This window comes from Ambystoma mexicanum, chromosome 5q, assembly GCF_040938575.1.
Source record: "Ambystoma mexicanum isolate Mex_15411 chromosome 5q, UKY_AmexF1_1, whole genome shotgun sequence".
NCBI lineage: Eukaryota > Metazoa > Chordata > Amphibia > Caudata > Ambystomatidae > Ambystoma > Ambystoma mexicanum.
Window position 1 is genome coordinate 514,001,261 of NC_090933.1, and position 21,183 is coordinate 514,022,443.

The following is a 21,183-nucleotide window of genomic DNA, read 5'->3' on the forward strand; positions in this document are numbered from 1 at the left end:
CCCTGGATGCCAGCTGCAGAACGTCTTTAAGGAGGACGAACACTCCTTTTGTCTCTACTGCTTACATGAGGACAAGACGCACGTGGAGAAGGACTGTGCGTTTTGCGGCAACATGTCGGAGCGGACCATGAAGGACCGCCATCAACGTCTCGCCAACTGGCTAGAAGGGAAGAGCCCGTCAGGCGAGAAGAAGAGGAAGAAATCCGAGCGGTCTTCTAAGACCTTTGAGGACGCCCCGGCGACGGGGGTCCAACACAAGGCAAAGCACCGCGAGTCCGCTGGCACCGGGAGCGCCGAACGGTCGGGCTCTACGGGCGCCAGGCAGGGCGCACCCTCCCCGGCACCATCAACCACGAGCCAACGCTCTGGGTCGGGTAAGAGGAAGGCCGAGCACCCGGCGAAGCTCCTGGAGAGGCCCCGGTCGAGCTCGAAGGCCCCATCGGAGGGGGAGCGAGGCAGTGTCCCCCCCCCTCAAGGATAAGGCGGTGAGCAAACCTAAGGTGGTGAAGGCCTTAATCCATCCGGCCAAGCCCTCTATCGATACTGTCGCGGCGGCCATGGCTCAGCCTGTGGGGGCTACACCAGTGGTGGCGACCTCGGGGCTCAGAGTCTCCCTGCCACCTCGGAGGGAGTCCTCTTTTGTGCCCATCGATAGGGCCCCCGTGAAATCCCCCGTGGGGAAGAAAAAGGGGGGGCAGGGCGTCGTCGTAGATTCGGCCTCAACCTTGGAGGAGGAGCTGGTCGAAGTCTTAAGCCACGGCCTCGGCGTGGAAGAAGACCGGCCCGTCGGGATGGATCCCGACGCAGGCGACGACGACGACATCGAGGGTACCGACGGGGCCCCCGATCGCCCGTCGGATCCCCCTCTGCCAGCGCCGCGAGACAGCTCGGCGGCCATTTTGTTGGCTATACAGTCCTTATGCTCAGAGATAAGGACGAGACTACCGTTGCCGACGGAACCTCTCCCGTCGGGGGACCCAGAACCGGGACCTTCTGGTGTAACCCCTACCAAGAAAAGAAGGATCCACCCTCCGCCTCCTTTTCAGCCGTCGCGCCCTTTCCAGCCCTCCTCCCCGTCCACCCGAGGGGATGATACGGGGACTGACACGGCAGCGACGGGTACGGACGACGAGGTATACGACGAGGATGTACCGTCGTCGCCTCCCACCAGGGCTTCTCCGCCCGACGAGATTGGATCGTTCCACTCCATGATCTCCAGGGCATCCGAGCTTTTTCAACTCTGCCCTGAGGAGAAGAAGAAGGAAGGTTTCCTTTATCAGCGGCGCGAGGCCAAGAGGAAGACGGTCCTCTCAGTGCCTCTATTGGACGACATTTGGGATGAGAACCTCACCCTCCTCAAGAACCCTTCCACGACGCCAGCTAGAAGAGACCGGTACGAGAAGAAGTACCGGGTCCCGGACACGGCCCCCCTGTGCCTCCGGGCGCAGCCTACCCCGGACTCCGTCGTCTCCGCGGCGGCCAGGAAGAAAGCGGGGGGGGGTGCGGCCTCCACATTGACTTCCCCACCGGACGGTGAGGGAAAGAAATTGGACGCTATGGGACGCAGAGTCATCTCGTCGGCAGCGACGACGATTAAAGCGGCCAACGCCTTGGCTATCGTGGCCCGCTACGACAGGGAGCTCTGGTACAAACTGGCTCCCCTGCTGGACTTCCTGCCGGACGACAAGAGGACAGAGGCCCTGGAGATCCTGCAGGAAGGTGAGGTGGCTTCGGACCAAGCCATTACCGTCGCGACGGACATCGCCGACACTGGGTTCCGCCAGTTGGGCAACGGCGTTTGCCTTAGGCGGCGTGGATGGCTCAAGGCTACGGACTTCCGTCAAGACGTTCAGACCAGAGTCCTGGACATGCCCTTCGATGGGGACAACCTGTTTGGCAAAACAGTGGACGATTCCCTTCAGGCCATTAAAGCGGACACTGAGACGGCCCGGGCCCTGGGAGTTCTGCAGCAACGACGGACGCCCTTTCGGAGCAGCGGAGGCAAGGGCGCCTCCAAAGGTTCCGGCGGCGGTTTTTCCACCTACCGTCAAGCGGCCCGCTCGTCGTCTCAGGAGGCCTACAGAGGACGAGGCAAGTCTGGCGGACTCCGCCGTCGTCGGCCAGGAGGTCGAGGCGGCAAAGCCTCGTCCAAGCAGGATTGAACCGACCGTGGGGTCGGGCCCCCACCGAAGCACCCCGGTGGGAGGCCGGCTGGCGAGCTTCGTCAGCGTGTGGGAGTCCATCTCCACCGACCGTTGGGTGCTGGACGCCTTGGCCCGGGGCCACGCGCTCGAATTTCAAAGAAGGTGTCCGCGCGTCCCCCCCGTGGCCAGGAAAGAACTTCACGTCCCTCAACTTCTCCTGGAGGTGGAGGTAAAGGCGATGCTGAGGAAGGGCGCCATCGAACTCGTCCCAAAGAGACTTCGGGGCTCCGGAGTTTACTCGAGATACTTCCTCGTGAAGAAGAAGACGGGGGGATGGCGCCCCATCCTGGACCTGCGACGTCTGAACAAGTTCATCAAGGCGCAAAAGTTCCGGATGGTCACCCTCCAGCACGTCCTGGGTCAGCTGGAGGAAGGAGACTTCCTGTCGTCGTTGGATTTGGAGGATGCCTACTTCCATATTCCCATCCTAAAGGGGCACCGAAAATTCCTCAGGTTTGTGGTCCAAGGGCGTCATTACCAGTTCAAAGCCCTCCCCTTCGGACTACGGTCGGCACCCAGGGTATTCACCAAGTGCCTTGCACCGGTGGCGGCGCAGCCGCGAGGGGATCCACGTCTACCCCTACCTGGACGACTGGCTCATCCGAGCCAAGTCGAGGGAGCTCGCCCTGGATCACACGGCAAGGACCGTCCGACTTCTCACGGACCTGGGATTCTCCGTGAACTACGCCAAGTCTCACCTGGTACCCGCGCAAAACGCACTGTTTCTGGGAGCGAAGCTCGACACAGTGTCTCTTCTGGCCTCCCCGTCGGAGGAAAGGACCAGGTCCATCCTGGGCAAGATACAGCGGATGTTGGTTTCCGACGCGGCCAAGGTGAGGTCCATCAAGTCCCTCCTCGGAATGATGTCTTCCTGCATCTACCTCATTCCCATGTGCAGGCTCCGGATGCGCCCGTTGCAGGAGTTCCTGGACGCGCGCTGGATCCAAACGACGGGCAGCTTCGAGGAGAGGATCACACTCGACGAGAGTTTCCGCCGAGCAGTCCGGTGGTGGGGCAGCCGCACGCATCTGACGGCGGGCATGGACTTCCAGACCCCAGATCACCAGGAGACAGTGACCACCGATGCCTCCCTGGAAGGGTGGGGAGCGCACACCGAAAATCTGCACGCGAAAGGCCTTTGGCTCCCGACGGAGAAGTCCCTCCATATCAACGTCCTGGAGCTCCGTGCAGTGTTCTGGGCCCTCAGGTCCTTCCTTCCGTCCCTCAAGGGCAAGGTGGTGAGGATCTTCACCGACAACACCACCACCATGTTTTACATCAGGAAACAGGGCGGAACCAGGTCCCCAGCGCTGTCCAAGGAGGCGCAGGACCTGTGGCATTGGGCCGTCGCCCAAAGGATGTTTCTGGTGCCGTTTCATCTGGCAGGGATAAAAAACACCATCGCCGACTCACTCAGCAGGGAGCTGCGCTCGTGCCACGAGTGGGAACTACGGCAGGATCTAGTGGATCGCCTCTTCCGACGGTGGGGCACACCCCAGATCGACCTGTTCGCGACGGCGACGAACTCCAAGTGCCGGAGGTTCGCCAGCAGGTTTCCCCAGGCGAGGAGCATGGGCGATGCCTTCTCGTTCCCCTGGGAGGGCCTGTTCCTCTACGCGTTCCCTCCTTTGCCACTGCTAATCCGGCTCGTCAACCAGCTCAAGAAGTCACGGTGCAGGATGATCCTCGTCGCACCTGCGTGGCCGAGGCAGATATGGTTCCCGGACCTTCTGGACTTGTCAGCGTCCCCGCCAATCAAGCTGCCGGTGGACGCGGATCTTCTCTCCAGGGAAGGAGGCGCCATCCTCCACCACGACCCGAAATCGCTGAACTTGCAGGCCTGGCTCCTGCAGCGCTAGAGTTTGGAGGATACGACATACCGGCCGACTGCAGAGAGGTTCTTGCAAAGGCCAGGGCGTCCTCGACTCTTAAATGCTACGGACACAAATGGAAGAGGTTCTCTGTCTGGTGCCACGCACAGAAGATTAACCCTCTACGGATTACGGCTCCCCAGGTACTGCCGTACCTACTGACGCTGGCCAAAGCTGGACTGGCACACGCGTCCATCAAGATTCATCTTGCTGCGATCTCCCGATACACCAGAACCACGGGCCGGACGTCCTTGTGGTCTCATCGTCTGGTGAAAGAGTTCATGAAGGGACTGTTCAGATCGTTCCCGCCGGTGAAGGCTCCGGCCCCGGCGTGGGAGCTCAACGTGGTGCTGACCAAGCTCATGGGACCTCCGTTCGAGCCTCTGCACTCGGCCCCGTTGAAGTTTCTGTCGTGGAAAGCAGCGTTTCTTGTGGCCATCACCTCCGCACGACGGGTGGGAGAGATCCAGGCCCTTTCATGCAAGGCCCCGTACTTGACTTTTCACGACACGAGGGTAGTGCTCAGGACGCACCCCTCCTTCATGCCCAAGGTACCGTCGGACTTCCATCTCAACGAACCCTTGGTGTTGCCTGTGTTCTTCCCGTCGCCTTCGTCGCCGGCTGAGAGGACTTTGCACTCGCTGGATGTGGCTAGAGCGCTGAAGTTCTACGTGGACCGCACGAAGTGTTTTCGGAAGACGTCACAACTCTTTGTGAACTTTGGGCCTGTCAATCAGGGGAAGGCTCTCTCGAAGGCTTCCATTTCCAGATGGCTCTCCGGCTGTATCATGTACTGTCATCGGTTGGCAAACCGACCGCTGCCTGGCCGTCCGAGAGCCCATTCCACCAGAGCGATCGCAGCTACTACGGCGTTCCTTTCTGGTGTGCCCCTGCTGGACATATGCAGGGCTGCTACGTGGAGGTCGACGCACACCTTCACGAAATTCTACTGCGTCGATCGGGATTCCAGGGAGGAGTCCAGGGTCGGCCAAGCAGTGCTGCGCAACCTGTTCGCCTGAGGTGAGCCTGGTGAGGAGGTAAGATGCTTAATGTTGAGTTTGATGTACTGCTTAATGTTGAGCCTTTGCCACCTCCCGTGGTTGTGCATGTGTGTACTGCTATGTATTCTTTATTCATGAGCATGTGAATCCAATACAGACCCCATGCTGGAGAAGGAACAAGTTACTTACCTGTAACTGTTGTTCTCCAGCATGGGTCTGGCATGGATTCACATGCGAACCCTCCCGCCTACCCCTCTGCGGCTCTTCACTTGGTCATACTGCCACTTCACGTGCTTCCAAATCTGAAGATGGCTGCCAGAGGCGGTGCTTAGGTGGAGGGCAGTCATTGGCTGTGGTCAGTATGACGCAGAGACCAGTGATTGGTTATTACTACGAAAGACAGATCAGAAACGAAACTGATACTGGTTTTTTCTTTACCGAGGATTCCCAGCCTGACGACGGGGAATATTCATGAGCATGTGAATCCATGCCAGACCCATGCTGGAGAACAACAGTTACAGGTAAGTAACTTGTTCCTTGTGGGTACCCATCAGGGACATTTGCCAGGCAGGAACATGGGCAGTGCCCCACACATTCACCAGGCACTACTGCCTACATCAACATCCTGAAGATGTGCCAATCGGACGGGCAGTCCTCCAACAACTGTTCCAGTAAGGTAAGCCCTACAGCTTCCAGGGTTTGCTCCTGTTTTTTACCTTAAAGCTATATGCTTTTGCTTAATGTTCATGTTTACTTAAGGTTTACTTCCTCTGTGCCGGAGATACACCTCCAAGAATTTCTACTGCTACAAAATCTATTCACAGCATGTGAATCCATGAAAGATCCAAAACTGGAGAAGGGAGTAGTTTCTCACCTGTAACTCCATTTCTCCAGCGTTGTTATCTTTTATGGATTCACATACGCCCTCCAGCCTTCTCCCTCAGGCAAACATCCTTCTAGGATATCCTCCTTTTGGAGAGGTTAAAATCTGAGGAGAAGCTGCGGGGGCAGAGCTATACACTCAACGTCCGATTTGGCAGTTGACCCAACTGCCCAAAGCACCCACAACGACGTTAATGGGACATTCAAGGTGTCAATGTTTTTTCCATAGGAATACCACTATATTAAAGTTACTGGGGTTTCCCAGACTGACGACGGGGAATATTCACAGCATGCGAATCCATGAAAGATACCAATGATGGAGAACTGGAGTAACAGGTAAGAAACTACTCCCTTTTCGAACGGCGTGAGTCCTCTGAGGACTGTTGTTTCAGTTTCCCTGCTGGATGACATTTGGCAGGATGGCGTGTTGGTCATGAGGACCATGGGCACAGCCCCAGCGAAAAGCGATCAGTTGGAGAAAAAATACTGGGTCCCGAACATGGCCTCAAAGTGCCTCAGCTCTCAAACATCATCGGACTCTGTCGTTTCGCTGTGGCTAGAAAGAGGTCCTCTAACCCTTCTTCCTCTTCTATGGTGTCTCCGGATCGGGAGAGTAAGAAGTTGGATGCGACTGGGAAGCGTATCATCACGACGGCGGCATCTGCCATTAAGGCCACTAATGCCTTAGCCATTCTCACCAAGTAAGACAGAGAGCGTTGGTGTACGTTGGGGCCCATCTTCGACTTCCTTAGGGAAGACCAGAAGGCTGAGGCACTGGCTTTGTTCCATGAACGTGAGGTAGCCTCTGACCATGCCATTACCGTCGCCCTGGATGTTTCAGACTCAGGTCTTCATCAGATGGGCAATGGAGTGGCCCTCTGCCGCCAAGCTTAGCTTAAAGCCACTAACTTCAGCACAGATGTGCAAACAAATGTGATGGGCATGCCGTTTGTTGGTGACAACCTATTTGGGAAGGCTGTTGACACCCTGCAGCCTCTAAAGGCTGACACAGAGACTGCACGTTCATTGGGTATCTCCAGCAAAGCAGGCCATCCTTGTGCTCCTTTAAAGGGGAGGCTGTTGAGGTACTCCAAGGGATCCACCTCTCCCTACCACCAGTCCTCCCATTCAACCACCCAGGAGGCATACAGGGTATGTTTCCAGGCCTACAGAAGTGGCAACTAGTGTCTGCAACTAGTGTCTGCACACTCCAGCAGCCAGAATGAGCAAGCCTGACCCGGCCCAGGGCCTGTGCCCTCAATATTGTACCCCAGTGGGAGGCTGGTTATCGCAATTTGTCGACCAGTGGTTCAACATCTCCATTGAAAAATGGCTGCTCGATATCCTTCAATAGGGCCACCCTGGCATTGCAGAACAAAGCCCTCACATTCCTCCCATCCTAAAACGAGAACAAAACGTAGCACAGCTCTAAAGGAGGTTCAATCCATGCTAAACAAAGGGGCGATAGAGCCAGTTCCTCAGCTGCTCCGGAGTGTACTTCAGATACTTTCTGGTAAGAAAAAAATCAGGAGGGTGGAGACCCATTCTAGACTTGCGACACCTCAACAAATTCCTTAAATTCCAAAAATTCAGGATGGTCACGTTGCAGCACATGCTCGACCAAGTGGAGGAAGGAGATTTCCTGGCGACCCCCGACTTGGAGCATGCTTACTTCTACATTCCCATTCATGCAAACAACGGAAGTTCCTGTGTTTTGTCATTCAGGGAAGGCATTATCAGTTCAAATTATCAGTTCCTCAACCTAGCCTGCATCGCATCTGGATAGAATTATAAATGTTAGCATGCGCACACATAGAGGGAATTCTTTAGCCTTCCATGTGCCACATCTAGATGGAAAAACAATTCAATGACTGATATGACTCTCCTGCCTAGCCTGGACCTAGCGTGCAATCATGAATCAATAACCAACCCACTAACAACTTCAGTCCTCTGCATACACCTCTCAAACTCGAACCAAACACAACCACAAGCCTTAATGCAGCAAACTGCACAAACTTCGCTACACTGCAACAACAAAACAAACCGCACCTAGACTTGCACAACAGCACATGATGACTACCGACCGTAAAACACCCCAAGCCCAGCCAACGGACCCACTGGGCTGAAGCTGTCAACAGCACATCACTGCTATCTTGCACTTCTCCAGCTCATTCCCACTAGCTCACCCTGCCCCTCCCTTTTTCAGAGCCGCTAGAGCACCAGGGGACCACTCCGGTGGTGATCGTGCGCAGTACAAATATTCTTTAACATTAACATCGCAAAGCCTTGCCTTTTGGCCTGAAATCGGCCCAGAGGGTGTTCACCAATGCTTGCTCCAGTGGCAGCGCACCTGCTTCTCGAGGGAATCCACGTCTGCCCTTACCTGGACGATTGGCTAATCCGATCCCACTCTCATGCTCTGCCAATCTAGAAAACCACGGAAACCATCCAGACCTTCTTCTCAATAAATGATCAGAAATCTTGCATAGCGCCATCTCGGAATGCGCTATTCCCGGATGCCCGCCGCAACGCATTGTTGTGTGTGGCAACTCCTTTGTAAGAGAGAGTGAAGGCCATCCTGGGAAAGGTCCAATGGATAGTGACAACTTCCACTGTAACAGTCTGATCTATCAAGTCCCTGCTGGGGATGATGTCCTCCTAGATCCATCTAGTTCCCTTTTGCAGACTACAGATGAGACCTCTTTTCTTACGCCAGAGGTCTCTGGCTCCCGGATGAGAAAGGGTTGTACATCAACATTCTGGAACTGCGTGCAGTGTTCTGGGCTCTCAAGTCTTTTTAGCCCCCGCTCCAGGGGAAGGTGGTGCAGGTCTACACGAACCACACCACCACCATGTTTTACATCAGGAAACAGGACGGGGCACGCTCCCCGGCTCTCTCTGTGGAGGCACAGAATCTGTGGTACTGGGCCGTTGCTCAATGGATGTTTCTCATCCCATTCACCTGGCAGGCGTTCAAAATGCCATTGCAGATTCTCTTAGCAGGAACTGTGATCCTGCCACGACTGGGATCTCCAGCAAGAAAAGGTGTCTTGTCTCTTACGAGTGGGGTCTCCCTCAAATCGGCCTCTTTGCTACAGCTACCAACACCAAGGTATCCTCAGCCAAGGAGTCTGGGGGACACCTTTGCATTCCCTTGGGAGTTCCTCTTCCTGTTAGCATTCCCACCGGTTCCTCTGTTGCTACAAGTGATCAACACACTGACGCCTCCACTGCATGATGATCCTCATTGCACTGGTGTGATTAAGGCAGATCGGATACTCAGACCTTTTCCATTTGTCGGTAGTTCCTGCCATCAAACTGCCTCCACCTCCAGACATGCTCTCCAGAGAAGGAGGGTCAATCCTGCACCACAACCCAACTTCTGAGCCTCACCGCCTGGCATCTGCAGCCCTAGAATTTGGACAATATTCACTCCCTTTGAAATGCAGGAACATTCTACCCAAAGCCAGGGTCCCTTCTACACTTGTTTGCCACAAGCCCAAGTGGAAGCTTTTTACTGTGGGGTGCATACACGGAAGACTTCTCCCCTGTGCGTGACACCGTCATAGCTTCTTCTGTACATGCTCTCGCTTGCCAAGTCTGGTCTTGCCCATGCATCTGTCAAGTTCAACCTTGCCGCCATATCCCAGTACACCTGGGCTTCAGGCAAGCTCTCCCTGTGGTTGCACAGGCTCGTTAAGGAGTTCCTCAAGGGCGTCTTAATAACATTGACTCTGGAGAAGTCTCCTGCCCCTCCATTGGAGCTAAATGTGGTACTGTCGAAACTGATGGGGTCTCTGTTTGAACGTATGCATCGGGCCTCCTTGAAGTTTCTGTCATGGAAGACCGCCTTCTGGTGGCAATCACCTTGGCCAGGAGGGTTGGTGAAATACAGCCGCTGTCCTGTAAGCCTCTGTATTTGTATTTGTCATTACATTCAACCAAGGTGGTTCTGCAAACTCATCCTTCCTTCATGCCAAATGTCCCATTGGACTTGCATGTAAATGAGCCTTTGGTTCTACTAGTTTTCTTTGGCAACCCTTTTCCTCCTGCTGAAAGATCTTTGCATTCGCTGGATGTTACGCATGCCTTGAAGTTCTTGGTTGCACGCACGAAGAACATTCGAAAGACTTCTCAGCTTTTCATCAATTTTGGACCTGTGGGACATGTGAAGGCCCCTGTCTAAGGCTTCCATCTCCAGGTGGCTCCAGTATCACACAGTTCCATTGTCTGGCCAACAGACCGGTATGTGGTTGGCTGAGAGCCCATTCCACCAGAGCCATCACAGCGACTACAGCGTTTCTCTCTGGTGTTCCCCTGCTCGACATCTACAGGGCAGCTATGTGGAGGTCTACCCACACCTTTACAAGATTCTACTGTGTTGACGGGGATTCCAGGGAAGAGTCTCAAGTCGGCCAAGCAGTGCTTTGCAACTTGTTTGTATGAGGTGAGCCTATTCCAGGGATAAGTGTATTGCTTCTGTGAGCCTTGCCACTGCAAATGGTTGTGTATATGGACTGCTGTTTAATCGTATTTATGAGCATGTGAATCCATGTAATACCCCATGCTGTAGAAGGAACTAGTTACTTACCTGTAACTCCTGTTCTCCAGCATGGGTCTTACATGGATTCACATGCAAACCCTCCCTCCTGGTCCTATTTGGCTTTTCATGGTTCCTACTGCCACTTTACGTTTGCGACCAAATCTGAAGATGGCCACAAGGGGTGGAGCTTAGGAGGACGAATGTCATTGGCTGGGGCGGTATGACCCAAACTGACTGTGGTGATGGCCCGCAACATTGTATCAGGCAGTGAACCTCCCTTAAAAATCTTATTAAAGAGTCGGACCATGACAGGTGCCAGTGTGGAACTAAATAATTCATAGAATTGGACTGAGAACCCATCATCACCCAGTGCGTTGCCACTCTTCATGGACTTAATAGCCTGAACCACTTCTTCAACCATAATCGGGAATTAAAGACTACCCATGACCTCTCCAGACAACCGCAGGATCCCCAAAGTATCTAAGTAAGCCTCCACTTCTCCCCAACTACCATCCAACTCTGACCGGTATAATTCTCATAAAAGTGCTTAAACAAATCTACGATTTCAGTGTGCCTGTACATAGTGTCCCCACCAAGTGTACAAATTACACCGGCCCTTCTGAAAGCCTGTATTACCCCCAATCTCCAGGCTAATATTTTATCTGCTGTTTCCCCCTTTTTGTAATATTTTTGTTTGAGAAACGTAACCTTCCCCTCCGTCTCATGTAATACAAGACCCCTCAGTTCCTGCTTAAAAAAACAAAGCTCACAAGCTCTTGTGGAATTAACGTAGCTTCTACCCTGAATCCCTGGTCTGTAATTTCCCTATCTTCCTTTCATTCTTCCAATATGTGGCTATCCGTATCAAGTCCCCCCAGACAGTTGCCTTAAACCCATCCCATAGGGTAGCCAAACAAACTGACTCATTGTCATTAAATTAAAAATATTCCTTAATCTTTATCGGTACCACTGATCCCACCTCCTTGTCCTTCTAAAGGAAGCCATTACTTATCGAAAGGTTCAACCCCAAAACCTGATGCCCCGTCACATCACCCACAAAGATCATGTCAATCCGCGAAAATGAATTGTGGGCCACTGAATAAGAAGTATAAAGCCAACCTCCAGAGTGTCGTTGAGCTCTCAAAACCTCCTTGAGAGCCTCTCCTGTTCCTTAGGGATCTGGGATGGTCCTAGAAGATGATCTGTCTCTTGTAGCATCGAACACCATATTAAAATCTCCACCCAACAATTATATGATATGATAGGTTATTTATCACGCGCTTAATACCCAGAGGTTTCTAAGCGCGGACCCGGGAACCAAACCTGTGTTGCTCCGTGTTGTCTTGTTTCCAAGGCGAGCATATTACCACTGTGCTATCCTCCCGAGACGATGGATTCCTCAACAAACAGCCAAATCTTATGGCACACCCCTGCCAAAAATGCAGCTTCCCTGGATTAGGGCAATAAACCAAACCCACTGTGACCCTCATCCTCGCAATGGAGCCCTTAAGGAAGGGGTAGTGTCCCTCTCTGTCCTCCATCTTTTCCACCTTGTAATCACAACTCCCCCCAATCAAAATGGAAACACCTTTTTTCTTCTGAACCTCTGATGCAAAATAAACACCACCACTACCTACCCCTCTGCCCTTCATGGAGTGGTCCTTTCCCTGCAGCAGGTGAGTCTCTTGTAAACATAACACATCAAATTTCAATCTCCTGAGCTCTCTCATAACCAATGATCTTTTAATCAGTGAATTAAGACCCTAATATTCAAGGTGCTACATGGAGGCCCTGTTTGATGTCTGTCATCGAGTTACTCCATCAGATTTTCTCAAAGCAGATTCCAGCACCCAAGTAGGTGGGAACCACGCCCCATCCGACCCGCAAACCCATCGATCTCCTGGCTATCTTGAAAAAAAGGCATTTGACTCCTCTCGCCCTTCATTCCAGCAACAGAGCCGAACCACCTGTGCCCCAGCCCCTTCCCCTTTACTGCACCTCCCCAAAATCAATAACCACAACTGTGCTCCCAAACCAGAACTGAGAAAATCCTCAAAACACTCCTGCTTCACTGGGCTAGTGTCAAAGTACAGACTGACCCCTTCCCACCACCAGATTTCCTGAACGCCATCAGAGACTGTCCAAGGAGCACCCCACCCTACCATGAGGGTAGAACATGACTCTAACAACAAAATGCCATAATCCACCACAGTCCCTTTTTTCCAGAGATGGGGTGTTGAGCTTCTTAAATTTCCTGGCACCCTTGAACCATCGTTGCCCACTTCTCCACACAGGGGCCTTTTCCCTGTCCCCGCGGACTGCTTCCACATCACCACTGCAGCGTGATCCAAGAGTTCCTCTGTAACCCTTATTATTTCATCCTCCGTAATTCAGGAATGATGCTGGCCTTCCCACTCAAATATGATTGAAACGGACCCCTCCCCCCCCCCATTCTCCCCATAGCACACTCCCTGCTTGCACAGCCATTGTGTGAGGTTGGAGCACTGCTTTTGCTTGGTCATATGAAAACTGAAAGCTCTTGAAAGATGGAGGTTTTGGATGACGCTAGCATCACGTCACCATAGGATTTTGCTTTAGTGAGAATCTTCAATTTTTCTGCATAATAATGGCAGCGGACCAGAACTGATCTTAGCCCCTTACCACAAACTCCGGTTCTATGAACTCTTATCAATGGTTACGGAAAGCCCTCCCTTCTCCTGAAACGGGACCCCAATGACTTCTTGCACGCTTGTCTCCAAGACTAGGATGTCTATCAGTTCTATCTTGTCCATTCGATCCAGTCTGGCACCCAAATATGTTCTGATACCCTTCAATTCCTCCAAAATCGTCAAAATATCACTCTGTGGTTCATAGGGGAAGCCTCCATATCCTCACCATGACTCCTCAAGACTAGGTGCCTAGAGAACTATTGAAGAGATTCCTTAAAGCTCTTATCAACCTCAATTCTCTTCACAACAAGGTAGAGCTCTGTAATGTCTATGCAGAGGGGTTAACCTCCAGCCTCCTCTGGTACCCTCCTCTTCAACCTATCCATTAGTGCGACCATGGCACATTAGACCAGGGAAAAAAATCCATCAACTGCAGTACTCTTTCATTACCATTCCACTCCGGATATCTTATCCCACAGCTTCCGCATCCAAATGAGCAAGCTGTTCTTCAAGAACCCCAGTGGGTTTTGGCACGCAATGGAGTCTTCCCAGACCTCAATCCATAAGGGCCACATCCCAGCATCCTCTGCCATCACTCACTGTCTCAATAAACTTGCCGTGACTACTCCCTTGGGCCGCTGGAGCCAACATAATTTGCACCCCATGGCCCCTCCTGCATCCAAGGTCATCGCCCACAGTCTGGGGCCACCACACCGCCTCACACCACAATGTGGATCTATCCAGTGAAGTCCCCTTTGGGCCACGGTTCAACTGAAACTTCCCCGCTCCCATCCACGAAAAGCAGCCACGGCAACACCCTTATATACCACAGGACCTTTTGAGTACCGCGCCAGAGTCCATGGCCTCTTCGGCACTACGGACGCCATGGCAATCCATGCTACAAAGGTGGCTGTGTAATGGGCTTGGAGTGCCATATCGCTCCTACGCATAGCGGGGGTCGCCAGCAGCCCCTCCTGGTCCAGTTCCACCACTGCCAGGGCCTCCCAAACGGCAGCAATGGGGGAAGATTAATAGGAGAGTTACGAGGCTGCATCCATCTTGTCCGCGCACCCTGGTGGCCATCACCCACAATATTATTCTAAGCTTTGTACAATAATCTGAGAATTGTGGGAGAAATGAATACACGGTTTACATTGGAATATTCTTGACACTTAAGGCTTTCAGTGCAACACGTTGGTTTTGTCTTCATTTTTCAATGTACTGCAGGGGGAACTGCGTTTCGAAATGAAGATATCTAATACAGGACATGTTCCATAATTTGTCAAGAATAAGCAGTATCCGTTGAAATGTATAAATGCTCTGTATCTCACCATACTTCAATTTTGTACTTTGCTATCAGTCACATTTCCCAACGCAGCAGGCACAGTTCTAAGTTATGGGTGAAAGTTATTCAAAGGCCATTGTTCTGCCTGGGATGGTTTCGTTTGTGGGCCTATCCGCACCATGTGTCGAGTGTGAATACATGCATCCAATTCTTATCAGTGGAATAATTAGGACCCAAGTAGCAGAAACAGGCACCTCTCACTTTTATTTCTGGAAGTATTTATTTGCGTTTGTCTCCCCACAGGATATCCCCATCCACTACCTGCCCCTCCCTGCCCAAAACACACTCTCCTGGGATCTGTTTGAGTTGGCTCTATCAAGCAGTAACGCAGAACTTTGGCTTGCCAGTTTTAATTCGAAGTATCCTGCTGAGCGCTAATGACTTAAATCTCTAAATACACTACTGGTTTAATGTCCTAACCAAGTGTTCTTTCAGCCACCTGATCCTAGCAAAACAAGCATTGACAAAGTCAACAGTTTGCTTGTGTATAGGTATTAGGTTGGCATTTGCCAGGCACTTCTATCATATGCCCATGTAATCACACCATTTCCCAGATCTAGACATTTTTAAAGGCAGCAGCTCGCAAATGCTTAGCCCATGCCTACACAAAAGCCACAACTATTGGCTTTATCAATCCTTGTTTACATATGGCGGGGTTCTGCAATATGTAGCGCTCCTGATTCTTTTGATGTCAATTCCCATAGTCCCTCGCCATCAAATATACTAACTGTGGCTGATGAGAGTTGAACTCTAAAACATCTGGCATGCCAAAGATTGATGAACTCTGACATGCAGCATCTTGTAATTTGAGCTCTAGGGAACTCTATCTTATGGCAAAATCATAAACTGTTATTGCAGATACAAAAAAGGATTTTCTCAAAAATCAGAGTTCGGCGGTTTGTCACTAACTCTTCCTTTCTTCCCTCCACAACCCTCCCCACTACTAATTGCAAACGATGTGCCCATTGTTCTGTATATTTTGTTTCTTCTGACCAGGTAGATCTGCATTAAATCATCTAAATTTGCCTATAGTAATTCCAGGGTTCAGTGCAGTGGCTGGCACAGATGCCTAAAGGTTGTCTACAATTGATTGAGGAGATGCACTAAGCACATTTGTGAGATGCCATTATCATTTTCATAATAGCTATTTCAGAACACGTTTGCATCACATGCCAAAGCATTGTTTTGTACTTTACATTTTGGGTTACGTAAATTTAGCTGAAGTAAAAGGTCTTCTTAGTCTTTTATTCCATAAATGTGTGTTAAAAGTCCCAAAATCTGAAAGCTGCATATTCTTTTCTTACCACAGTTTGTTTCTGATTGTGTAAATTGAGGCCTTATGAAGGTGGTTATGTCAAAATGTGAAATGACTCTGCCTTCTTAGCCTCTTAATGTCACCAAGTGAGTTATTGAGAAACAAGTTCAGTGAATGATACTGAGTTCACCACGTATGGGTATTGTGTGCACTCCCAGAAAAAACACTGCCCTATTTAAGATTGCATACTTTATATCACCAGTGTTCCCACCAGTCAGTGTGTTTCTTCAGCCTTTAAAATAACTAGTTTTTAACTAATAAATGTGTTAACAGCGTTTACTTCTTGAAATGCTTTGCTTTAATAGATAAACCTGCCCAGGAACAAGGAGCAAAAGACCTGTGCAAAACAGAACACAAAGGGGGTTCTTGAATAGTTGCCCTGTTAGTCACCACTTAGAGATTGTGTGCCTAAATAATATTTGCCTTGTTTTTTCTTTGTAGATTGGGCATGTCGTATGAAGAATCTATGAATCTCACTTCAGTACAAAACAGTGGGGAAGATGAAGGCACTTCTTTATATGCTTCGGGTTTGCTGGGCTCGTCACCACAATCATCCTTTGAAGAGAATGAAGAGATCACTACTGAGATTCTTTATGTCTCAGAGAAAGACTCAGATCTGTCTTTTTATAACATGGAACCCGTTCCAGCTAAAGATCTAGTAGAAGAGCCAGAATTGGAAGATATTCTCATCTCAGATGATTCCCTAATACATGAGGAAATTGCAGAAGAGGTGGCAACAACTATTTATGAATGCCAGAAGGAGAACCACAAGCAAGACCTAGAGCTTTCTGGTGAACCTTTAAGCCATGCTGCTACAGTTGAGGAAACAAAAGGAGTGGTCTATTTAGAGGACTCTTCATCTTGCATCCCTACGAATGATGGACTAGACTGTTTGCCTCCATTCTCTCAATTCGAGGAGACACATGGTAAAGATGAGGAGAAGAATGAGGAAGTCAAGTCAGAAGACCCTCAAGAAGAAATGCCTTTAGTCACGGAACGACCTGAAGAATGTTTATCACCAGTACCGTCTGTTTCCTCTATGCATTCTGACAGTGATCTGGTGGACAAAGACCCTGTGGTTGTTGAAGAGCAGTGTGCACCAGAAGAGGAAAGTGTTTTCCCAGCTGCAGAATGCTTATTGGTAACCGATGAAAGTAGTAATGTTGAACTGGAAATGCAGAGTGATCAAGAAGAACCATCAATTGAAGAGCATTTGTCTGAAACTGCTTGCATTTCTGAAACCTCTTTTTCCTCTGAAGGCCCGGCAGAAGATGGCACCAGCTTTGCATCACCAGGTGGAGATACACAGTCTACTTCAGAGGAACCCATTACTCCTGCATCTGTTGAGGCAACCTCTTCATCAGATGTGTCCAGCACTGAAAACATTGAAGCTGAAAGTCAGCCAAAGTTTGTTGATGAAAGCCTGAACACATCTTTGACATCAGATATGTCTGCTATGTCTGACTCTCCTGTGATGTCTGAGACCTCGCCAATGCTTACCTTACCTCTGACAGCTGAAGCCTCTCCCATTTCAAACTTGCCATTAACATCTGAACCATCACCCATGTCAGACATACCGTTTGTCTCCGACACCTCTTCTGTATCCTCTATAGCTTTAGCATCTGAAGCCTCTCTTGTAAACAGTTTACCTCTTCCTTCAGAACCCTCTCCTGGATCCAGCGCATCCACAGCTGAGTGTCTCAATTTGCAAGAAAGAAAATCGTGCTTTCTGTCCGAGGAATCCCTTTCCCCTTCAAAAGAAGAGACATCCACAAGTTCTGAATTGTCTGAAGCCGAGAATATTGTCACTGAAGAGAAGCAACCTAAGACTTCTCTAGAAATTATTAGCCCATGTCCGTTGCCTCCAGACAATGAAACTTTGAAAACTGATGAGTCCAAAGGTGACATTTTAAGTCAACAGTCATGTACATCACACACAGAACTTCAGAATTCATGTGCTGTTTCTTGCCCAGACATTCCACCACCTGATACACGGACATGTACACGTTGTGATGTTCAGCAAAAAACTCCTGAAATTAAAGGTCTTCCCTTTTCATCAGAGGCATCTGAATTGCCTGATGGGAAAGCCTGCAAAAGTGCTGAACCTCTAAAAACACATGATAAACTTTATACCCCATCTTTAGAACATGTTTCATTCCCTGAAATACCCAGAACTAAGCCACATAAACAGCAAGGGAACCCTTCAAATCACATTGAAAAGCCCCACTCAAAGTCAGAACCTGCTAAGTCACCAGAAGTGCCAAAAGGTGAGAGTAGGGAACTAGAGATCTCAAAAAGAAAGACAGCTGAACAGCATGGTTTTGGCATCTTCAAAGAAAAAAGAGCTAGGATAGATGATGAGCTGCCGCTGCGATCCGTCTCTGTGAACACTACGATAGAGAAAGAACTGCATCCAAGAGAAGAACCAAAAGTCCCACCTCTCAAGGTACCATACCATAAATGTCATATTAGATTGATGTTGAAAGGCAAGGGCATGCTTTTAAAATGCACTCCTCTAGAATTGCACGTATATTTACAAACATTATGCATTGCTGTTTTTATTAAAACTATTGGGTCAAGGCATTTGAAGTTCTCAGAGTGAAAAAGCACAGCACATATTTTAAGTTCTGGTAATGGGTAATGTGGTATGTCATTTGATTTGCACCAAACCGAGTTGGAATTGTATTTTCTGAAAAGTTTTTAAACCACCATAACTTAATTTCATTTGTGAGGTGGTACATTTTCATACATGTTAATTAGTACACATGAAGTGTTTTGCTAAAGTAAGTTATTTCATTATATGAGATTTGTTTACATTCTTCCAAATCTTTATTATTTTATAGTTTCTAGAAACATTATATTTTGATGCTTGTGGATCTGCTTAGAATCACATGCTGTGCATATAGTCCGACATCTAGTCTAGTGGTAATCGCGGAGTATTACATCTTGTCTTTCGAGGATTGAAAGGGGGACGTCGACATGGGCGTGCTTGTAACACTATCCCTAACGTGACGTGTAGTGTACCCAAAAACCCTCGCGCGTCGAGGTCCCTCCTAGAGTTTTTTTTTTTGCCCTATGAGTAGATCGTACATTGCAAATTATAACTTCTTTGTCCACGACCGTTGGTCGTTTAGTTTTCGACCTTTCATCATCGACGACTACTTCTGGACCCTACGCTGAAGACGTCTAAATACGCTAAATGACTGGCAGACAAAGCGGGCCGAGAGTGGTTCCCCCGTCGGCACAACTGCCTCGAGTGATAAGGATTGAAGCGGCAGGTATGGCTCCGATGTAGAGTCCATTAACCATCCAGCGGAACCATCAGGTTCCCAAGTGCCCGTCCCTGGCCCCGACAGGCAGGCCACTGGTGCTGCTATAGGGAGACAACATCCCGGCTACAGGGGCACACCTGCACCACAAAAGGGAAAGCACATAACCCCACAAGCTTCCTTGACAGAAACGACGAGGAAGCAACAGACACAAACGGGCCCGTGGTAAGTTTCGACGAAGCCCACTGATACTCATGATCGGCCGCCCTCCCCGCAACCGTCGTTGCAGCATCCATCAGGGCATTCCACCCATTAGGGTGTCTCCACCAAATAGCACAAGACCGCTGTTGCGCCTCATAATATCGCGTCAACGCCAAGGGTTTCAGCGGCACCGCAAACCTTGACAAAGCCTACAGGCACGTTGAATACACTCCCCGATCCGCCACAGCAACTCTGAGAGGAGTATTCAGAAGGGTCACTCCCCCTCTCTAAGGCTATGACTGAAAAATCTCGACCTCCTAAGGACCCCTGTCCACAAGAAGAGCCCCCCCCCCCCACCCCTCTATGGACCAGAGTTAAATTTGAAGGTTATATGGACAAACTTTCAAAGTTTGTTGACTTCTCTGAGAAATGTATTACCCTAAAAAGACCTAGGGAGCAGGATTCTTGCCCTACTCTTTCAAAAGTACAAAAACTTCCCAGTACATTTCCCCAGGAATAGATTTTAGATAACCTGAAGAAATCTATGAGGACCCCTATGTTCAGGAAGAAACTCTATCAAGAAGGGCCTCGCAACCTCATTGTTGTCCCATCTCTTACAAGAGTGTTCAACCCTCGGGTAGGAAAGCTTTTTCGCCCCTCCCCTTCAGACCCGCTGTACATCTGGGACCATGCCAATCCAGACTCCCTGGTAGGCACTACTACCAGAAAGAGGGCCAGTGTGCCGTTGTCCATGGCAGAGGCCCCTCCAGACAAGGACTATAAAAAGTTGTACGCCCTCGGAAAACGCATCACTACGTCAGCCGCATATTCCACTAGAATTGGCACTAACACTACACTAGTGGCAAGTTATAGTGGCGTACAAATGGAACTTACTTCAGGAGGGCCTATACAAAGTCCTGGAACCGGTAAGATCACGCCTGCTGGCGGTTGTCTCGGAAGGGGGACAGGTCAACCAAAATATCCTGAAGTACATCTTGGATGCAGCTGTAACAGCGGGCCAGGCCCTGGCTCAGGGTACCCTTCTCAAAAGGCACGACTGGCAGAAAAATTCTGCCTTTAAGTCCGAGACACAGGCATCCCTTTTAAACAAACCAGTGGAGGAAACTAATTTGTTTGAGAGGGCAGTAGACAATGCCTTAGAAACAGCAAAGGAGGAGCATGAGACTCTTAAGTCTCTGAATCAAATCGCAGCAAGACCCTATCAACAGCGAGGAGGTAACTCTCGCTGTTCCTTTCGGGGGCAATCCTTCTCATGTTCCCCCCACAACCAGTATGGGACAGGGAGTGCACCATGGTCCTCTGGACAGGGAGCAGCAGCCACAGGTCGATACCAACAAAGGGATCAGGGAAGAGGCAAAGGCAGGGGCAGGAATTCCACCCCAAGAGGCTCCCCGGCTTCAGGCCCAGTATTATTATTATGATGTTCCGTCTTTCTCCGTTTTCTAAATCATCCATTTTCAACATTACTTCTTCTTCACGAAGCTCCAGTTCCATCATTCTGGCATCGTGCCTCATTTCAACCAAGTCTACATTCAGTTGATTATGTTCCAGGCCCTCTACTTTGCTTTCGACTGTTGTCATTCTGCTTCTTAGGTTGGTGAGTGAGGCCTGTATATCACCTCGGAGGGCCTTGATTTCCGCAGGTATATGTCCTGAATCCTCCTTCGTCAAAAATAGGGACATGTCCACCTCATTCATCATTCTTGTTTGCAGCACCTTTCCCACTGTTCCTGCTATCTTCTTTGGTTGGGGGGTCGCACTGTCCATCTCAATTCCTCTTCTTCTTAATTCCGGGGGTCCCCTCCAGTTCCCTCTGCCACCACTTCTTCCCTTCTGTCCTCTTCTCCAAATCTTTCTACCAC

The 21,183-nt window shown here is 50.2% G+C and overlaps 1 protein-coding gene across 1 annotated transcript in view; it reads left to right on the top strand.

Annotated features, from left to right (window-relative positions):
- Positions 1-21,183, top strand: part of ASXL3 (ASXL transcriptional regulator 3) — a 1,228,938-nt gene that overhangs the window by 1,124,084 nt on the left and 83,671 nt on the right. The window contains exon 11 of the mRNA XM_069620988.1: positions 16,272-18,276. Coding sequence (XP_069477089.1) covers positions 16,272-18,276 — 2,005 coding nt within the window. The remainder of the gene's footprint in view (positions 1-16,271; positions 18,277-21,183) is intronic.